The 19,624-nt window shown below is 36.1% G+C and overlaps 1 protein-coding gene across 2 annotated transcripts; it reads left to right on the top strand.

Annotated features, from left to right (window-relative positions):
• Positions 1–7,903: 7,903 nt before the first annotated feature.
• Positions 7,904–19,624, top strand: LOC137406299 (tax1-binding protein 3 homolog). Of its 2 annotated transcripts, XM_068092851.1 has the most exons (4): positions 7,904–7,970; positions 9,758–9,910; positions 12,092–12,169; positions 18,770–19,624. In XM_068092851.1, exons 1-4 carry the CDS (start codon positions 7,929–7,931, stop codon positions 19,004–19,006), a joined length of 510 nt encoding a protein of 169 aa, XP_067948952.1. In that variant the 5' UTR covers positions 7,904–7,928; the 3' UTR covers positions 19,007–19,624. The 2 variants fall into 2 exon arrangements, with proteins under 2 accessions (XP_067948952.1, XP_067948953.1); XM_068092852.1 differs by lacking the exon at positions 12,092–12,169.

The following is a 19,624-nucleotide window of genomic DNA, read 5'->3' on the forward strand; positions in this document are numbered from 1 at the left end:
GTCACTGACTGAGGTGTACCAGAGCATGTTTTAGTAGCAAATGCTTTCATGGTATTGTGAGCCACCACCCAATAGGGACAGATCCTAAGCCTTGCCTTTGAGTGATAACAGGTTGCTAGTAAATATGAGTTCTTTCATGTGTCATCTGATGCACCTGCAGTAAGTTGACATCGCTAGGCCTGTGTAAGCAAGTTGTTGTATATAAAATTAATTGAACGATTCAGTAATGAATTGCCTGTTTAAAAAGAAGTGTTCATATATTACCTTATATTAGCTCTCACCATTGCATTACTGTTTTAAAGTAGTGAAAATATCACTGATCGATGTCTCAACATCCAGGTAGTTGCGATCTGACTCTATGATTTTAGCGCCATCAGGTTCAACACAGTATAGAAAATAGCATGTTGATAAGCAGCATCTTCTCAAGTTTTAGCGAAACAGAGCGCATTTTCCAATTAAATTTCAGTCTTCTGTAATTCTTCTCATCGCTATCTTCGACTAAAGGTTGTGAAGGTAGAGTATTCCTAGGCAGAGAAACTACCAACATGAGCACACTGCGAGTCCAAAAAGGGCTACCGCCTTGTATTATTGTAAAGGGTTAGCATTTTTCAATTTTTTATTTGGTGAACAAATGCTATGCAAGTTAAAAAATTCTCAGGAGTTTATAATAACAAAAGATGAGATAAAACTTAGGATTTTAGGTTCTTTTATTCTTGCTAATAGAACTTGCATAACCTTTTCATAAAAGACTATTAATAAGCTGTAGATGTTTTGAAGTCTACATTAGTTCAAATTTAAAGTTTGCGACAATTACAGCAACAGTTTAGATATTGTTTGGTGAGAAAATTGCTCAACTCTAAAAACTTGTTTACATGAAAATGTTCTAAAAAATATTCTCTTTACGTTCAATTACATTTTGACCATAAACATTTTGGTCACTCAAAATTTGAGACATGTTATTACCAGTAACTAAACAGCTGCATATGTGTATGCACATGATTATGGCAGGAGTACAGATTAAAAAATGTCTATGAAATCTCTGAGTCACAGATATACTGCAAGATTTATTAACCAAACTATATCAGACTTTGTATAAACGACCTTGTATACCCAAAATTCAAAAAGCTGACAGTACTTCGATGTTAGTTGCTCTACTATGAACCTAGTACCATAGAACAACATAGTTGTTCAGCCTATGAACCCTTTTGCTTTTGATTATTTCTGGTGAAGTTAGCGCAAGGTGTAAATTAAAAAATTGCACATTATTTATACCAAAAGCCTAATCGACAAAGTCAAACCGCAAAACAATATACAACAGAATCTCACGCAGAACGAAAGTTCACAATCTGATATTTCGCACGCATAAACTGCTTCCTTCTTTCGCTCCCGCGTGGGTTCCTAGACCCTTTACCTTCTTTTTACGAGAGGAAAGCGTAGCCTTCCCTTATTGTATAAAACTCTGTGGCTTAGGTGTAATGATAACCAACAAATAGTTTAAAGTCAATTCAAGCTTGAGCGATTACCGTAACGCTCCCCATACTAAATATTTTAGCATGTTATCTGATATAAAACACGCAATTATATCGTATCTACTAATAACTTTTTATAAGTTTTTACTGGCGTTACTGCTGACCGTATCCTTATGTCGCGGTATTGTTGCTTATTAAAGAGATTAAATCGTTTAAAATCTTGCGGCGTTAACTTTTCTAATAGATATTATATTAAGTGTTTGGCTTTGAGATATACTCAGAGCATATAATGCTATATTTGGTGCTGACTACAAAATATGTGTAGCTTTTAAATACATGTAGCTATAAACCTAGAGGAGTGTTGCAAGTACGTATATCAAATAACTAACACTCGTGACGGTGCGAATTTCATGATGCAGCATTTTATTTTGTTGCTGTGTTAGCAATAGATAACAGACTTAATGCTAGTGTAATGGAGTTACGAGCCAACTTGGTTAGAATCAGGTTTACCGTCTACTTGTCTAAACCTGAATGTAAACGGCCATTAATATTTTTTTCACTTGTAACAATTGATTACATGAGTGTTTATTATATATAAGGTTGTTAGTGGTTTTTAACTTCTACGATCTACAGTAAGTGCACGCCAATTGAACGCAATGCAGTAAATAGGCCTATGCCTATTCTCGCTTGGTTACATTTGTAAATATATACAATATAAATGTTGTCATAAGTGGATAAGGAAAAGGTATGTTATGTATAACTAATCCGAATCTACACACAACATCAGTGTTAAATTTGCTTTGTCATTTTATTTTATTTTGACTATGTTCAGCCTGTTCACTTTTGCTTAGCTTTAGGGAACTAATTTGATTATTACAGGTTCAGTTACTAGAGAAGGTGTTAAGCTACTGTAAGAAGTATTGATATTTTCCAGTACAAGTTACTTTTTTATCTATAAATCGAAGAATTAAGATACATGACCAACAGAATTCTAAATAATAATACTGATGACGGAAGGGTAAAACAGCCTAATAAAGTTATTCCCTTACTCGAAAGATCGTCCATGTTTGCTTGCTCGGTCCCATATGGCTGCGAGTTTTGACAGACCAACGAAAGCCATAGCAGTCCTTAGATATATACAGGCTCGCAAGTTGAGATAGTGAAGCAGTAAAGGATCAAGTGATGATAGAAAAAAAGAGACTCCATAGGTAGGGGGAGGGGAGGCTTAGTACGCAGGGTGAGGAGAAATGCTACAGGTAGAGGGATGAGAGGGAGTTTTTAGGGACAGAGGAATGCGCCTCAGCAGGCAAGGGAAAGAGGGAGCCTCAGCCGGCTCTTGAGAAAAAGAGAACCTCAGCAGGCCCTTGAGAAGAGAGAAAGTAGTAAAATAGATGTTCAGTGGTTTGAGCTGTTCTCTTTTATAAATGTCTCTGTTAGCCTGTGAGGTGTTTATGGGCTCAGGTTGTGTTCTTTATGTTGCAGAAGGTTAGCACTTGAGTGAACTTGTCTTAAGCACATCATGGGCATGTAATGATTGGAAATGATGACCAACTCCAGTTGTCTTGGTCGTGTCTGTTGAAGGTCGGATATCTTGGGATGGGTTTTTTGGCAGGTTGATTGATGTCTTTTTCCTCATGGATCACTTCCAGCGGAGGTTTCTAAGCTGCTTGTAGATGGATATATGATGACTGTCTTTATTGCTGGTCCTCTAATGTATTATGTTTTCATGCTCATTGTAATATCGCGTATGTCTCAGGTGTTTAGGCATTTCTCCATTAAGCTATCTGCTTTTGCTAATATGTACTTCTATACACCAATGTTTAGTGGTTTGATAGACCACAGGCATGTAAGATAGAAAAAATAGATAAGCGTTATAAAATGTCCTGACTATTAATCATGACTACTCCATTCATTGAATTTCAATTATATAGTTTGGTTGAAATTTGATAAACCTAGTATAGAGTTAGAAATCAAGTAAAGCTATGCTGAATGAGATGTTACACTGGCCGGCCCTCGGTGACCTAACATCTTAAAAAGTGGCAAGAATTTACCGTTTGAATATAAAGACGACTCCGCATTCTCTCCAAATAACCTGAATAATAAGAATAAGAATTTCTGCCGCTAATACCGACGTATTAGCGGCAGAAAGAGGCACTACTCAGAAGCACCACCCAGCATCCACTTTCCTTTGCCTAGTTTGTTGCAGTGCATAAGTGCGTGAACATATCTCCAGTGCGCAAAGAACCTTTTTATTTTTACTGTACATATTGTAAAGGAATTTGCCGGCCTTTACTTGGCACGATCTAGACTAATAAATAAAGAGAAGAGAGCGCGTGTAGTTTCATTCAGCTTTTTATTAGCGAAGGATATTTCACTAGCCGGGGAGCGTACGGCTATCTGCTCAACTAAATGAGTGCGCTCCTTTATATACAATAATATCAACCGTTCCGGCTAACAGCAAACAGTAGGAACACTGGCTAACAAGGCGAATAAATAGGACCGCTAGCACGTTGGTATGACAACAATATAAGTGACGATAAGTGATAGCGTTATGACGGGATATCAGATATAACAATAGCATAACGAGTGAAACAACGATATAAAAGGACAACACATGCAAAAAAGACAACAACGATAAGTGATAGCACAACGATTAAAACAACGATATAATAAAAAAGGACAACACATACAATAACTAAGAAATGCAGTGTCATGGCCCGGCATCCACCACAGTATTTTCTCCATTTTATTAAATATTTTTTTCAGTACAAACCAATACAGGTTACTTATACAAGCCTTAAACATACTTATATAAACCTTCAATATACTTATATAGGCCTTGAACATAAATTATAATACAAAATATAGCACTGAAGCAACTTACGAACAAATTCACCGTATGAACAATCGTTCAGGACATAACTCATTCGTAGGTTGGGGAATGTCTGTATTTAGTGCACCAACAATGTTGTCTATGTAATAATTATTGCGCCAACAATGTTGTCTATGTAATATTTAGTGCACCAACAATGTTGCCTGTGTAATATTTATTGCACCAACAATGTTGTTTATGTAATATTTAGTGCACCAACAATGTTGTCTGTGTAATATTTATTGCACCAACAATGTTGTCTGTGTAATATTTAGTGCACCAACAATGTTGTCTATGTAATATTTAGTGCACCAACAATGTTGTTTGTGTAATATTCAGTACACCAACAATGTTGTCTACATGTATGTAATATTTATTGCACCAACAATGTTGTTTATGTAATATTTAGTGCACCAACAATGTTTCTGTGTAATATTTAGTGCATCAACAATTTTGTCTGTGTAATATTTATTGCACCAACAATGTTGTTTATGTAATATTTAGTGCACCAACAATGTTTCTGTATAATATTTAGTGCATCAACAATGTTGTCTGTGTAATATTTATTGCACCAACAATGTTGTTTATGTAATATTTAGTGCACCAACAATGTTTCTGTGTAATATTTAGTGCATCAACAATGTTGTCTGTGTAATATTTAGTGCACCAACAATGTTTTCTGTGTAATATTTAGTGCATCAACAATGTTGTCTATGTAATATTTAGTGCACCAACAATGTTGTCTATGTAATATTTAGTGCACCAACAATGTTTCTGTGTAATATTTAGTGCATCAACAATGTTGTCTGTGTAATATTTAGTGCACCAACAATGTTTTCTGTGTAATATTTAGTGCACAAACAATGTTGTCTATGTAATATTTATTGCGTCAACAATGTTGTCTATGTAATATTTATTGCGCCAACAATGTTGTTTATGTAATATTTATTGCGCCAACAATGTTGTTTATGTAATATTTAGTGCACCAATAATGTTGTCTGTGTAATATTTATTGCGCCAACAATGTTGTCTATGTAATATTTATTGCATCAACAATGTTGTTTATGTAATATTTATTGTGCCAACAATGTTGTTTATGTAATATTTAGTGCACCAACAATGTTGTCTGTGTAATATTTTTTGCACCAACAATGTTGTTTATGTAATATTTAGTGCACCAACAATGTTGTCTGTGTAATATTTAGTGCACCAACAATGTTGTCTATGTAATATTTATTGCGCCACCAATGTTGTCTATGTAATATTTATTGCGCCAACAATGTTGTCTATGTAATATTTATTGCGTCAACAATGTTGTTTATGTAATATTTAGTGCACCAACAATGTTGTCTGTGTAATATTTATTGCACCAACAATGTTGTTTATGTAATATTTATTGCGCCAACAATGTTGTTTATGTAATATTTATTGCACCAACAATGTTGTCTGTGTAATATTTAGTGCACCAACAATGTTGTCTATGTATTTAGACTTGTTGCTACTGTTACTTGTTAAACTCTTATTGACTTAACACTAAAACCTGCACATATATTCCATAGTTTTTTTGCATCTGAGACTGCGTATTTTATTGAAATTATATAAAACCTATACAATGACTTTGGATGAGAAAGGCAAGAATCTTACACACATGGTAATGAATAATACCAATGATTTAAAAGCTATATCATTGATAATACAAAGAGAGACCAAATAGAAATTAAACTAATAACAAACTAAAGAATCGGATGTGATTTAGAAGCAGATAAGCTGGACCTCTGTATTAAACACCCATTAGACATGACTGAAAATAACTAGACGAAATAGTTTTTTTCTAAGTTTGGTTGAACTAGATTTCTGCTTTAAAGTGGCATAGTGTATTTTGATTTTAAAGTAGCGATTTACTATAGTTTTGAGTAGATTATTGGCATGCACTCTGCATGTAAAACCTTGGTTAAGGTTATGTAATAAGACATATATGTTATTGTATGTGATGTTACTTGTTTAAAAGCAAGCATCCCTGTGTGATATCATAGCTTTCTATGTGTGAACGTAATCACTTTTCTGCAGCAATACATATTCGGCCTATCAATGGGGTCACCAATCCTCCTCTGTTTTTAACTGAAAAGGGTTATGTCATCACTACTTCTACTTCCCAATACTTCTAAATCGGCCATGAACTTGATACAGTCATCACATTTGAGTTAAAAAAAGTTTCTCATTACCGAACTCCTCATCTTCACCATCCTCAGCTTTTTTCTCTTCTTCTTGTTAGCCAGAGAATTTAGTAGAAGTTAGCCAGTTTTTTCAGCCCTGCTCACATCAAGATCAATAAAGTTAGTATTAGGACTTGGTGTGATATCTGCTTTTATGAACAGCGCTTGAAGTGAAGATTTAAAGCCCTGCACATCTGGGTTATTGTTATAGTCACCTTTAGATCGTATCGTGGAAAACAGAGTCTCCATTTTGTCTTGGTTGTTCCTAAAGGGTAGGAAGTAGTTGATGTAAGGGTAATTGCTGAAAAGGTATTGAGCAATGCCATGTACAGATTTGGCTGCTGACTCAAAACCAGTGATGAAGGTTTTCCTGTTAATTTTCACGAGCAGCTTTCCCCTCGGTGTCTTTAATTGGCATAGATAGCTTATGTCTTATGATATTGTTGAGAACTTCTTGTTTTGAGTTGAAGTTCTGTCTTGTTATGGGCAATTCAGGATATACCTGCGGTGTTGTAGTTTCCTCTGATGATATTTCATTCAGACTTTGGTCTTATTGTTACGTTTGTGATTTAAGAACTAGTATGACAAGCTTGCTTTCACTACTAAGCTCTTTGCTCAATTGAAGGCTCTGACGCTGGGATGTACATCACTGCGACGTAACGTCAAGAAAACAATAGCCAATTATATGCCTCTCTTTTGCTCCATTGTAATGATAGCTATTCGCCAATCTAGGGTTTTTAATATTTATGGTATTGTCAATTAAATATATACATGTAACATGATTTTGTCTGGAATAGCTGGTAATTTTTTACCATTTATATGTACAGATAAGATGTACATTGTGTGCCACAGATTACAACCACAAGACCAGATCTATTTGTGTTGACAAGCCTTACATAGCATTCAGCGTTGTCTCACAAGACTGAGACGTCATGCAAAATTTTCACCTTTGTTAGCTGTATTTTTTCAGTTTTGCATACACCTAGCAAACACCTTAGGCATGCGAATTTTCCTATTTTATCGATAAGATAGAATATTCTCTGTAAATTTGGCTAAATTCTTGGCTAAATTTACAAAACAAGCATATCTAAAATTTAGACAAAGCAACCAATATTATATCATTTTTTGCATTTATTTTATCATTTCAATTGTTGGAACTCACCCTATTCAGTGTAGTTGGATTTGCTGAGTGATAAGAATGTATTCATTATATTTGGGTACAAAATGAGAGCAATACAATTAGATCAAAATAATCGCTGATTAACTATTAATACTCCCCTTTCAGCCGATGAAGTCTGTTAATTATCAAAGAAGAATAAGAGGATATGTTACCATTTATTTTCAGACTGCAGAGCAGATCAGTATAGAGACGTGATGAGCCTGCATGTTGCTGGCAACCCACTGAATATTTATGGTGTATGTATTCTATGCATCGTCTTAGTGCAGCATTCCAGTGTATTCGCCTCTGGCTGTTGTCTAGTTATAGTGCTATTCCATTTATCAGTTTACACATTTTGCGCACTCAAATATAAATACGATAGTTTTGCTCACAATATAAACAATACGGGATATAAATGTTCAGCTTGTAACAATGAAATAGAGAGGGTATACATTTGATCTACGAGTCGTGTTTTGTTTAGATTCACCTAAATACTCAAATGCATTGATCTCTAACTCTCGTTTAGCAATGGTATAGTCTAGAAACAATATCGATATACATTGCAAGCATGTAGCATTATTACATGTAGCATTATTACATGTAGTGTTATTACATGTAGTGTTATTACATGTTGTATTATTACATGTAGCGTTATTACATGTAGCGATATTACATGTAGCGATATTACATGTAGAGCTATTACATGTAGCATTATTACATGTAGTGTTATTACATGTAGCGTTATTACATGTAGAGTTATTACATGTAGAGTTATTACATGTAGAGTTATTACATGTAGCGTTATTACATGTAACATTACATGTAGCGTTATTACATGTAGCGTTATTACATGTAGCGATATTACATGTAGAGCTATTACGTGTAGAGTTATTACATGTAGAGTTATTACTTGTAGAGTTATTCCATGTAGCGTTATTACATGTAGTGTTATTACAGGATGATAATATCTAGCAAGGTTGGTGCCTTTTTAGCAATTTCTTTTGCCTGTAAGCTATACCAACTGGGGCTACCACTGGGGCCTGCATATGATATTACTAGCCTTTTTTAGCTGCTTATTGTTTCTGCATAATCTAAGACTACAGATTCTCAAAGGTTTACTTGCAACGAAATTCACATTACAGTTATTTGGTATCAAAAGTTTCACCATGTCTTACTCTGCTGTGCTGTAGAAGCAAAATATGTGGAAATGTGATTACAAGCTTTTAAAAACTCAAAAACGAACATGTAGTTGCCGCCATCACGAAACCGCCGTAGATTGGAATCAGTTTATTTCTCTGATGTAGTTAGTCCATTTGGTTATTGTTTTGACACGGGATGTTCTCACGTGTATTAAAAGGCCAATAAAAGGCTCAATATTAAACTTTTCGTAGCACTAGTTTATGACAAACACTTCGGGTTTTACCGAAGAGCCCGTATCAAATATAGATGCTCGCTACTTTACAGTTGTTTCGGCTTGGTCATGTGACCCATACTTCCTGCCAAACAGCGCAAATGATTTCTGCAGCATTTTTCTACTATCACAGGTGACCAACAGGCTTGTCACATTTATCAGAGAATGATATGCACCCCTTCTAGCGCAGGTTAAAAAATTAAACGAATTTTTATGGTAGGTTTTGAGATATTAGTGCTCAAAATGACAGAATTACATGGATGATGAATTAGATGCGTAAGAACAATAGACATGGTTTTATTGAATGATTGAAGTATATTTGTGAAAATATTTCCACGAATAAGGTTGCATGAAAGTGGAAACGGAAGGCATCTCGTTCATCTTTGTCAAATTTGAGCCGTTTTGAAAAGAGATTCTAAGTTTCATGATGGCTGCGATTAACTGTTCGTTTTTGAGCTTTTAAGAGTTTGTCATCACATTTCCACATATTTTGCACCTGCAACTCAGCAGAGTGAGACTTGATGTAATAACTGTAATGTGAATTTTGTTGCAAGTCAACCTTTAAGCAAAATTCGTGACAAATTTTTACAGTTGTTTTTTTTCAAATTTCACATGTGATTGTCCCATTTTCAGATCCCTCTTACTCTTCAGAAAACGCAAGAATTTGACAAGTATGGCAGCCCTGTTTTAGACTCAAGCGGAAAGCCTCAGCTCAAGTGTGGATTTAGGATTGGGGGTGGTATTGACCAAGACCCATCAAGATGTCCTCATGGTTATCCGGACAAGGTATATATCCTATATATTATATTTATATTTTATTTAAAACTTCTGTTATGGTACTTATTTTTGCTGTATTTGTTTAGGTAGTTGAAGGTTCTAATGCTGCGAACAATGCTTGCATTTTCAAATAACTTTGTTTTTTATGTAATTTTTTTTAAAAGCAAGCTATTAGAAGCTTTGAACATCTGCCTGCTTACGTATGCCAGTAACATATTTAGGTTGGGCCAAGGTCATTCCACTTATCATTATTGTCAAGGTCTGATTGGGATCAATGTAAACTGCCACAATCTATTTATTCCCTCTGGCCCTCTATCCTTCTACATGTATCTGCTTTAACAATTTGTCTTGTTTTCTGTTCTCTTGGTTACCATACAGAAGGCGGCTAAAGTTCTTTGAGCAGTTAGCAATTCTTGATATCTGTTTGTAGGTACAGTCCTGTGTAATATACATATATTTAGGAAATATACACAATTTTTAATATGGAATATGCCTATATCTAGAGATTATACATATTATGTATATATATGTACGATACCTATATGTAAGAAATATCCATCATTCTTAATATATACGGTAATAGACATATTTCTAGGGTATGCACATTATTCTTTATATGTACCTAGCAGAATTCCCGGTGTTGCACGGGTATTAAAAATCAGCTTAAAAACAATGAGAGGTAATGTAGTTGCCTGCCACTTGTCATTAGCCTGGCACATTGCCGATGGCTAATTTGAGTAAGTGTACTAATAAGAGCTAACTACTTAACTAACTGCTCTCCATTACATGGAGTGTCATGGACAGCGGTAACTATTTGCACCCATATAACGACGTGTATCGCCTAATGCAAGGGTCTGCAACCTTTTTTATTCAGAGTCATTTGGACCTGTTTTCTGCAGGAAAAAACGCAATGGGACCCACAAACTCTTTGATATTTTAACTAAAAAATTATATAAATATTACATGTAAGGTTTTTGTTTAGCTTTTAATGCTTTTATACCATGTTTACCCCATAAAACGAAAAGGTGTGACATGTATAATGATTTAATTGTCGAGAAAACAATTTACAGTTTTGCAAAGAACAATAAAATAGCTAATAATAACTTGATCGTAACGTGAAAATATTACGTTGTTTATAAGATTACTTTCAAGAAAAATTGCAACTTCATTTTTAATTCAGTCCTTTTAGCAAAACGCTGAACTTGAATTTTAACTGCAGCAAATGTCATTCATGCAGCGATTTTTACTCAAGTTATTAGCCTTACACATCAATTCCGAAATGGCCTTTTTTCTCTCATTTCGCTCTGGATATTTTTTTGCAAAGGCAGCGTATTTATTTTGAAAGTGTCTTGCGAAATTTGTCTTTTTGTTTGCAAATTTCTCATTACATATTAAGCAAACTGGTGAACCAGTCTCATCAGCAATGAAAGCAATTGAATCAGAACACATAGGATTAAATGTTCTATTTTTCTCTGTCACTTTTCTTTCCTTAGTATTCGCCATAGTTTGCCTATTTGGGTTAAAAAAATCAAGAATTGTCATGCCAGCTGGAGTAATTTTGGCGGTTTTATTGGTGCATAAATAATGAGGCATAACAAGTGACAATGTTTGATTTATCACCATAATTACAGTTTTTTAAATTACATCACAAAATCTAGTAATAAAACTTCTATATTTTATGAATTACTTAACATACGTTAAAAAAGCAAAAAAATCCAGTCAAAGGGAGCCGCAGTGAAGGGATGAAAGAGCCATATGTGGCTTTGGAGTCGCAGGTTGCTGACCCCTGGTCTAATGAATCCATCAAGCTCGTGTGGCTTAATTGGTAAGGGATTTGAGTGGTGAGGGGGAAGGTGCAAAATCAAATCTTCTGCGATACGGATTCTTCATTCTAAGCTTTTAATAGCTATAGCTGGACATACACGCAGACACACAAGCTTTGAGAAATATATATATAGACATATTTTTAGTAAAGTAACTAAACATTATTTATATGTAATAGACATAGTTCTAAAAATATGCTTCATTATTTATTTGTAATACTGTAGAACTATTTCTAGGAAATATATGTACATCATTATTGATATATAATATGCTCATATCCAGGTAACGTACAGTTTTGCCATTTGGAAATGTCTATGTCTAGTGCTATGCAGTGGTATTTTTATGCAAAACTATGTCAATATGTAGGGAATATACATCACTTACGTGGAAGAGAGATCTGCTGCAGACATGGCTGGTCTCCTTGCACATGATAAGATACTTCAGGTATGTCTATATTCTGTACCACCTTTCATGATATTAAAGTATCACATGGTTGACTGTACAAGTCCACAGTACACCACAGGAGTAATTTTGGCGGTTTTATTGGTGCATAAATAATGAGGCATACCAAATGACAATGTTTGATTTATCGCCATAGTTACAATTTTTTAAATTATATTACAAAATCTTCCATTAAAATTATATTACAAATATTACCTGGTTAACTGTATGAGTTCACATTGTACCGCGGCATCACATAGTTGCTTGTATTAGTACACAATGTACTACAACATCACATGGTTGGCTGTATGAGTACACAATGTGCCGAGCATCACATGGTTGACTGTATGAATACACAATGTGCCACAACATCACATGGTTGACTGTATGAGTACACAATATACCACAACATCACCAGGTAGACTGTATAAGTACACAAAGTACCACAACATCACTTGGTAGACTTTATAAGTACACAATGTGCCACAACATCACTCAGTAGACTGTATAAGTACACTATGTACTACATCATCACCCGGTAGACTGTATAAGTACACAATGTACCACATCATCACCCGGTAGACTGTACAAGTATACAATGTACCACAACATCATATGGTAGACTGTATGAGTACACAATGTACTACAACATCACGTGGGTTATTGTATAAGTACACAATGTACCACATCATCACCCGGTAGACTGTATGAGTACACAATGTACCACAACATCACATGGTAGACTGTATGAGTTCACATTGTACCGCGGCATCACATAGTTGCTTGTATGAGTACACAATGTACTACAACATCACATGGTTGGCTGTATGAGTACACAATGTGCCGCAGCATCACATGGTTGACTGTATGAATACACAATGTGCCACAACATCACATGGTTGACTGTATAAGTACACAATGTACCACATCATCGCCCGGTAGACTGTATGAGTACACAATGTACTACAACATCATGTGGGGTACTGTATAAGTACACAATGTACCACATCATCACCCGGTAGATTGTATGAGTACACAATGTACCACAAAATCACATGGTAGACTGTATGAGTACACAATGTACCACATTATCACCCGGTACACTGTATAAGTACACAATGTACCACATCATCACCCGGTAGACTGTATGAGTACACAATATCTCTTAGTCACTTTCACTCACTTTTACTCACTTAGTTATTTTTAGTCACTTTTATTTGATGCTATTTTAGCTTGTACCACCTCCCCAAATATACTTGAACTATTTCAATGTGAAAACTACATGATGAGTCAAATGCTGGCAGTTGATGAAAATATTGTTTGACTTCCTGTGCTTCTTCACTGGACATAACATACGATATGAATATATGGCTCCAGTTGTTTCACTAATAAAAAGTATACATGTTGAAATCTTTTATGTTCCTGTATGAATAATAGCACAAGATGTGGTTTATTCACTCTCATAGTATGTATTGCACTGTTGCCTTCCATACCTAGTTTATATAAGCCTGAGCTATGGCTATGTAATAAATAGCTAAACAAAAGCATTACTTGTATTAGAATATTTAGCTATATTAGAATAGATAGCGCAAAGTTAGCTTGACTTAAGCTTTATGATGGCAATCTAACACCTCCTCACTAGTCTGGAGATAATATGAACAGACGAAACGTTACGGATAAAATTGTGTTTGCTGTCTCCTTCTAGATGATCTACGTGGATTATCTGGTCCATAATCACTGTGTAGAGGATGTCTAGGATTTGGTCTCTTTGGTTGACGCACTGGTTCTTCGGAAGGTACCGGGTTAGGTAGCCTGTCACTATTTTTATCTGATGTTAGAAATATATCTCCAGGGTGTAGGTCTTCTTTTGTACTAAATCTAGGTTGTAGTTGTTCTACATGTCTCCTCCATGTAGGCCCGCGTGGCCATACTCTAACATTAACACTTCGCTGGCCATAGACTTTAGTCACTAATGCTGGAACCCATCGAGGCTGATTAGATCTTCTAGGGCCACAGTATAACGCATAGCATGGATCTCCAACTTGATAGCTGTGAATCTTGTTTACTGTGTCATTCAGAAGCTGTGTATTTTTAGATTGTTTTCCTTTAGCCGAATGGGCTGGTGATGGAATAATTGTGTCAATTTTGTATCGGATTTGCCTTCCATGTAGCAGTTGGCTTGGTGAATATCCAGTCTCTAAAGGTGTTCTTCTATAATGCATCAGGAATTCTAATAATGCTGCATTAGGTGGTAGGGTAGACTTCCTCAAAGCTTGTTTAAGCGATTGCACCATTCTCTCAGCAGCTCCATTTGTTGCAGGATGATAAGGAGCTCCTGATAAATGTGTAATTCCTCTTTCTTTGCACCACTGTTGAAACTCTTCTGATTTAAAGGTAGTAGCATTGTCTGTAACTAATGTGTGTGGATAGCCAAAGTGTGAAAAATCTTGATCTAAAAGATCAGTAGTTGATTTTGTCGATGTAGAACTGGTCCTGTGAATGCAAGGATATTTAGTGTAAGCATCTGTGAGAACTAGCCAGTTACTTTCCATAAAGTTGATAGCATGATCTAAGTGTAAACGACTCCATGGTTTCTCTGGTAGCATCCACGGATGTACAGGATACTTTGAAGGTAGTCTCTGATTTTCAGCACACGATGTACACAACTTGCTTGTCTCCGCAATGTCAGCATCCATTCTAGGCCAGTATACTGCTGTGCGTGCTAGCTGCTTCATCCTTTGTATCTCAAAATGTCCGAGATGCAATATCTTCAATACTTCTTTTTGTAAGCTGGTAGGAATTACTACTCTGTTTCCATAGAGTAGACAACCATTACACACAGATAGTGAGTTTTCTAACTTTTTAAATTCTTTGATTTTAGAAGTAGCTGAAGTTGCTTCCTCTCGATGTGGCTATCCTTCTGTTGTATATCTCATGACTGTAGAGATAACAATGTCTTTAGAAGATTCCTTGACTATTACTCCTGGATCTGTAGGGTTAAGTTGAGCTCCAATAGTTTTAATAGTGTAAATGATGTCTACGTCAACATCGCCTTCCTCTCTGTCAAACTCAACATCTGGTCCAACAGGTAGCCGACTAAGAGCATCTGCATTCCCATGTTTGTTAGTCTTTCTATATTCAATTTCATATTCACATTGACTGAGTAAGAGAGCCCATCTTGCTAATCGGTTAGCAGCAAGTGCAGGAGTTCCTTTGTTAGGTGATAACATAGATATCAATGCTCGATGGTCAGTAATGATGGTGAATTTCCTGCCATAGAGAAATTGGTGAAATTTCTTCAACGCAAATATGAGAGCTAGTGCCTCTTTTTGAATCTGACCATATTTTCTTTGGGTCGCCGTCAATGTTTTAGAAGCATGCATAATAGGTCTTTCACTATTATCCTCATATCTGTGAAATAAGACAGCTCCAATTCCTTTTTCGGAAGCATCACATGCTATTCCTATAGGCAGTTTCGAGTTGAAATGTGTAAGAACTGTGTCAGCAGTCAGCAGTTGCTTTAGTTGAAGAAAACTGGTTTCCTGTTCTGCACTCCACTTCCAATGCACATTTTTTTTAGTTAGCTGATGTAATGGTTCTGTAATCGTTGATAGGTTAAGTAGGAATTTGCTGTAGAACTGTACTGATCCAAGGAATGAACGTAAACTGTTTATGTTAGTAGGTGCAGGCATCTGTTTAACAGCATCTGCTTTTAGTCCTTTGGAAATTCCTTTTGCTGAAAGGTTATGACCAAGATATTCTACCGAGGGTTGAGCAAAATGGCATTTTTCTTTACGACATCGTAAACCTTTCTCATTCAGTCTTGCAAGTAGTTGTCGCAAATTCTGTAAATGACTTGTAGCATCAGTACCACTAACCAGTATATCATCTAAATATACAGCTACCCCTGGTAGATCAGCTGTCAATTGTTCCATTATCTCCTGAAAATATCCAGGTGCTGAACTGATTCCAAACGGAAGTCTCATCTGTAGTAGTACTCCTTTTTGAGTGCTAAAAGCAAGCTTTTTCTGACTGTTTGGTTCCAGGGGGATTTGGTTGTATGCATCAGCTAGATCAATTTTAGTATATCCGTATCCTCCTTTTAACTTGTTTATCAAGTCTTCAGGTAGAGGTATAGGCTGTCGGTGAGTCTCTAATTGTGGATTGACTGTTTGCGAGTAGTCTCCACATACTCTGATCGATTTTTGATGACTGTTAGAAAGTTGCGCTTTCCTGACCGGAACTACCGGCGTACCATATTGATTAAACTGTACTGGTTTCCAAATTCCTTTTTGAATTCCAGTTTCGTAGGCTAGATTTAATTCATCTTGAATAGCAAATGGCACAGGTCGAGCTTTGTGAAACACTGGTTTTGCATCTGCTTTGAATCTTATTTCTAGCTCGTAATCCTTTAGACAGCCTAGATCGTTGGTAAATAGATCAGGAAATTCGTTGCAGAGTTGCTCGCAAGATTGTTGTAGACTTTTGTCAGCTGTTTCCTGGTCTACTATTTTACAAGTCGTAGTAGTTTGTTGACTGCGCAGGTTGTCTATTGATATCCCCAATAGTTTGATTGCTCCTCTTCTTATCAGGTTGAGATTTGGAACCTGGCTAACTACAAAGTTTAAAGCAATATGATTTCCCTTTACGGTTTTAGTATTCAGCTGGCACTGTCCAATTACTTCAATCGGATGTTTTGAAGCAGATTCGTAGTTTGTCGTTGTTGTAGAGAGTACAGGTTTTCCAAGTTTACACCAGACTTCCTCAGTGATGAAGTTGTCACAGGCTCTTGTATCTAACTCCATCTCTACGATCTGTTCCTCTATCTCAATACTCTTTTGAAGTTGTTCCATATGTATTCTTCGAATAGTTTTAAGCTGTTGTTTTGGTGTAGATTTCTGTGCTATAGGCCTTTTATTAGTAGTTGCTTTTCTTTTTCGGCAGGCAACTCCTAAATGTCCTAACTTCTGGCAAAAATTACATGTAGCAGATCTGTATGGACATTCCTTAGCAGTATGTGTAGTTTTATTGCATCTGTAGCAATTGGAAGTTGTCTGTCTTGCTTCTTTGTAGTTTGAAGTTCCTGTTGGTGTCTTAGTTCTATGATCTGGTTGTACCTTGTTGACTTTTTGTTGCTCTCCATATACGGTTTCATTGGCTATCTTGGCTGCATCCTCTCTTTCTGTCGCAATTTCAATAGCTCTTTTAAAAGATAGCTCAGTTTCTTTTACTTTGAACAGTGCTTTGAGAATTGCTTCATTATTTACTGAGCAGACAAACCGTGTTCTCATAGCTTCATCTAATGGGTCATCAATATTAGAAAAGTCACATGTGGTCGCTTCCTGTCTAATTCTATTTGCTAATTCATGAATAGTTTCTCCAGGTTTCCTTTTCATAGTACTCCAGAATTTATAACGCTTGCATACTAAAAATCGTGTGGGATCATATTGTTCTTTTAAGAAATTATCTATTTCCTCCATGGTAACTTCATTTATAAGTTTTGGAGTCTCCAGTTGGTCAGCCATGTTGCTGATCTGTTTGTAGCGAACAGGTGACTGATTAATTAAGAACACGTTAGCTTTTCTTTCTTCAGGTATTGAGTGAGCTGCTACAAAAGTGTCATATCGATTCATGTAATCAGTCAATAGTTCGGTAGCTGGATCATACTCTGAAAACTTGGGTAAGGCTGCCGATGGTGCTAGCTTAGCTGCTGTCTCGGTTTGACCTTTCACCAGTAGTTCCATGAGTTTCCTATTTTCTTCCAGATAAGCTTGTTGTTGTTCTTGATGAGCTTTTTGTTGCTCCTCCATCTTTTGGTGTTGAGCTGTAATTACTTCAATTAACTTATCCACTTCCGAAGACATACTTGTATACACTGCGAATGCTGTATAGGTTCCGGGTTATATTCTTGTAAGAATCTCAGTTGTACTGCTCAAGAATATCCCATCCTTGTCGCCAATAACTTCTATTATGTTCCTGTATGAATAATAGCACAAGATGTGGTTTATTCACTCTCATAGTATGTATTGCATTAACATGTAGAGACAACAAGGAAAGTATAACAGTAATAAATGTTACCTGTATGAATAATAACACAAGATGTGGTTTATTCACTCTCATAGTATGTATTGCACTGTTGCCTTCCAGACCTAGTTTATATAAGCCTGAGCTATGGCTATGTAATAAATCGTTAAACAAACGAATTACTTGTATTAGAATATTTAGCTATATTAGAATAGATAGCGCAAAGTTAGCTTAACTTAAGCTTTATGATAGCAATCTAACAAAATCTCTAGCCAGAATCATTTCTGGGCACTTCAAAAGCTTGAGGTTTGGGTATGAGTTATCACTTTCCATGCCATGCAGGAGTTTGATTATATGATTTTCTTGCGGCATCTTGTTGAGTCATACTGGTTAGATGTGCTGTAAGCTGCATGTAGTTGCATAATAATTCCGCTCTGCATTATGTGTTATTTTGTTTACTAAAATTCCCCTTACGCGGGTTTAGTTTTACCTGCTTCCAGGTTATTGTGGATATCCCTGAGCTCTTCTGCTCAAATTGTCACGTATGTAGGGTCTATTTGTTCTCTATTTGCTCCTTAGGTCAATGGAATAGACTTCACTATGATTACTCATGAGAAGGCCTGTTCAACGATTAGAAAAGACCCAATTTTGCAGATCATAGTTTACCGAAAGGATGTGCAGGATGCGTATGATGCTAAATCTGCTGGTAGCCACGCCTCTAGTGTCTCCTATCAGGGCTACGATCAGTTAGGCCATGATAATAGCTTTATATCAGCTCCCAACTCGTCATTTGCAACTCCAGACAAGTACAGTTAAACTGGGCAACTCCAGACAAGTACAGTTAAACTGGGCAACTCCAGACAAGTACAGTTAAACTGGGCAACTCCAGACAAGTACAGTTAAACTGGGCTACTTCAGACAAGTACATTTAAACTGGGCAACTCCAGACAAGTACAGTTAAACTGGGCAACTCCAGACAAGTACAGTTAAACTGGGCAACTCCAGACAAGTACAGTTAAACTGGGCAACTTCAGACAAGTACAGTTAAACTGGTCTTAGAGTTATAAACTCTGCTCATTCCATATTTGTGCCGGTGAACAATCATTTGAAATCTGATTTTTGTATCTTTACAATGTCTTTAGTTTCTTTATTTATATTCTTTTTACTTATTACGTATAGGTTTGTCACTATGGTCAGCCGCTGTCTCTAGGAGGCAGCCTGTAGTTCACCTCAGTCTATAGGCTTTACCCATACCAATATTTTATGATTACTGACAATGTATAATATCTCTCCATCAAGGCTCCCAAACAGAAAGTCTTTAGCTGCTGGTACACATGTACACGGACTGCTCATCATTGACGTCTTTCTAGATCATCTTGTTAGTCTTTTTTTATTTTGTCATAACAATCAGATAGCGCATGTTAATATAAATGT

Source organism: Watersipora subatra, chromosome 10 (assembly GCF_963576615.1).
Source record: "Watersipora subatra chromosome 10, tzWatSuba1.1, whole genome shotgun sequence".
Classification (NCBI taxonomy): domain Eukaryota; kingdom Metazoa; phylum Bryozoa; class Gymnolaemata; order Cheilostomatida; family Watersiporidae; genus Watersipora; species Watersipora subatra.

Coding starts and splice junctions, on each gene's coding strand:
- LOC137406299 (XM_068092851.1), top strand. CDS start 7,929: ATGAGCCTGCATGTTGCTGGCAACCCACTGAATATTTATGGT. Junction 7,971..9,757: donor ACCCACTGAATATTTATGGT/GTATGTATTCTA, acceptor TCCCATTTTCAG/ATCCCTCTTACTCTTCAGAA. Junction 12,170..18,769: donor CACATGATAAGATACTTCAG/GTATGTCTATAT, acceptor TTTGCTCCTTAG/GTCAATGGAATAGACTTCAC.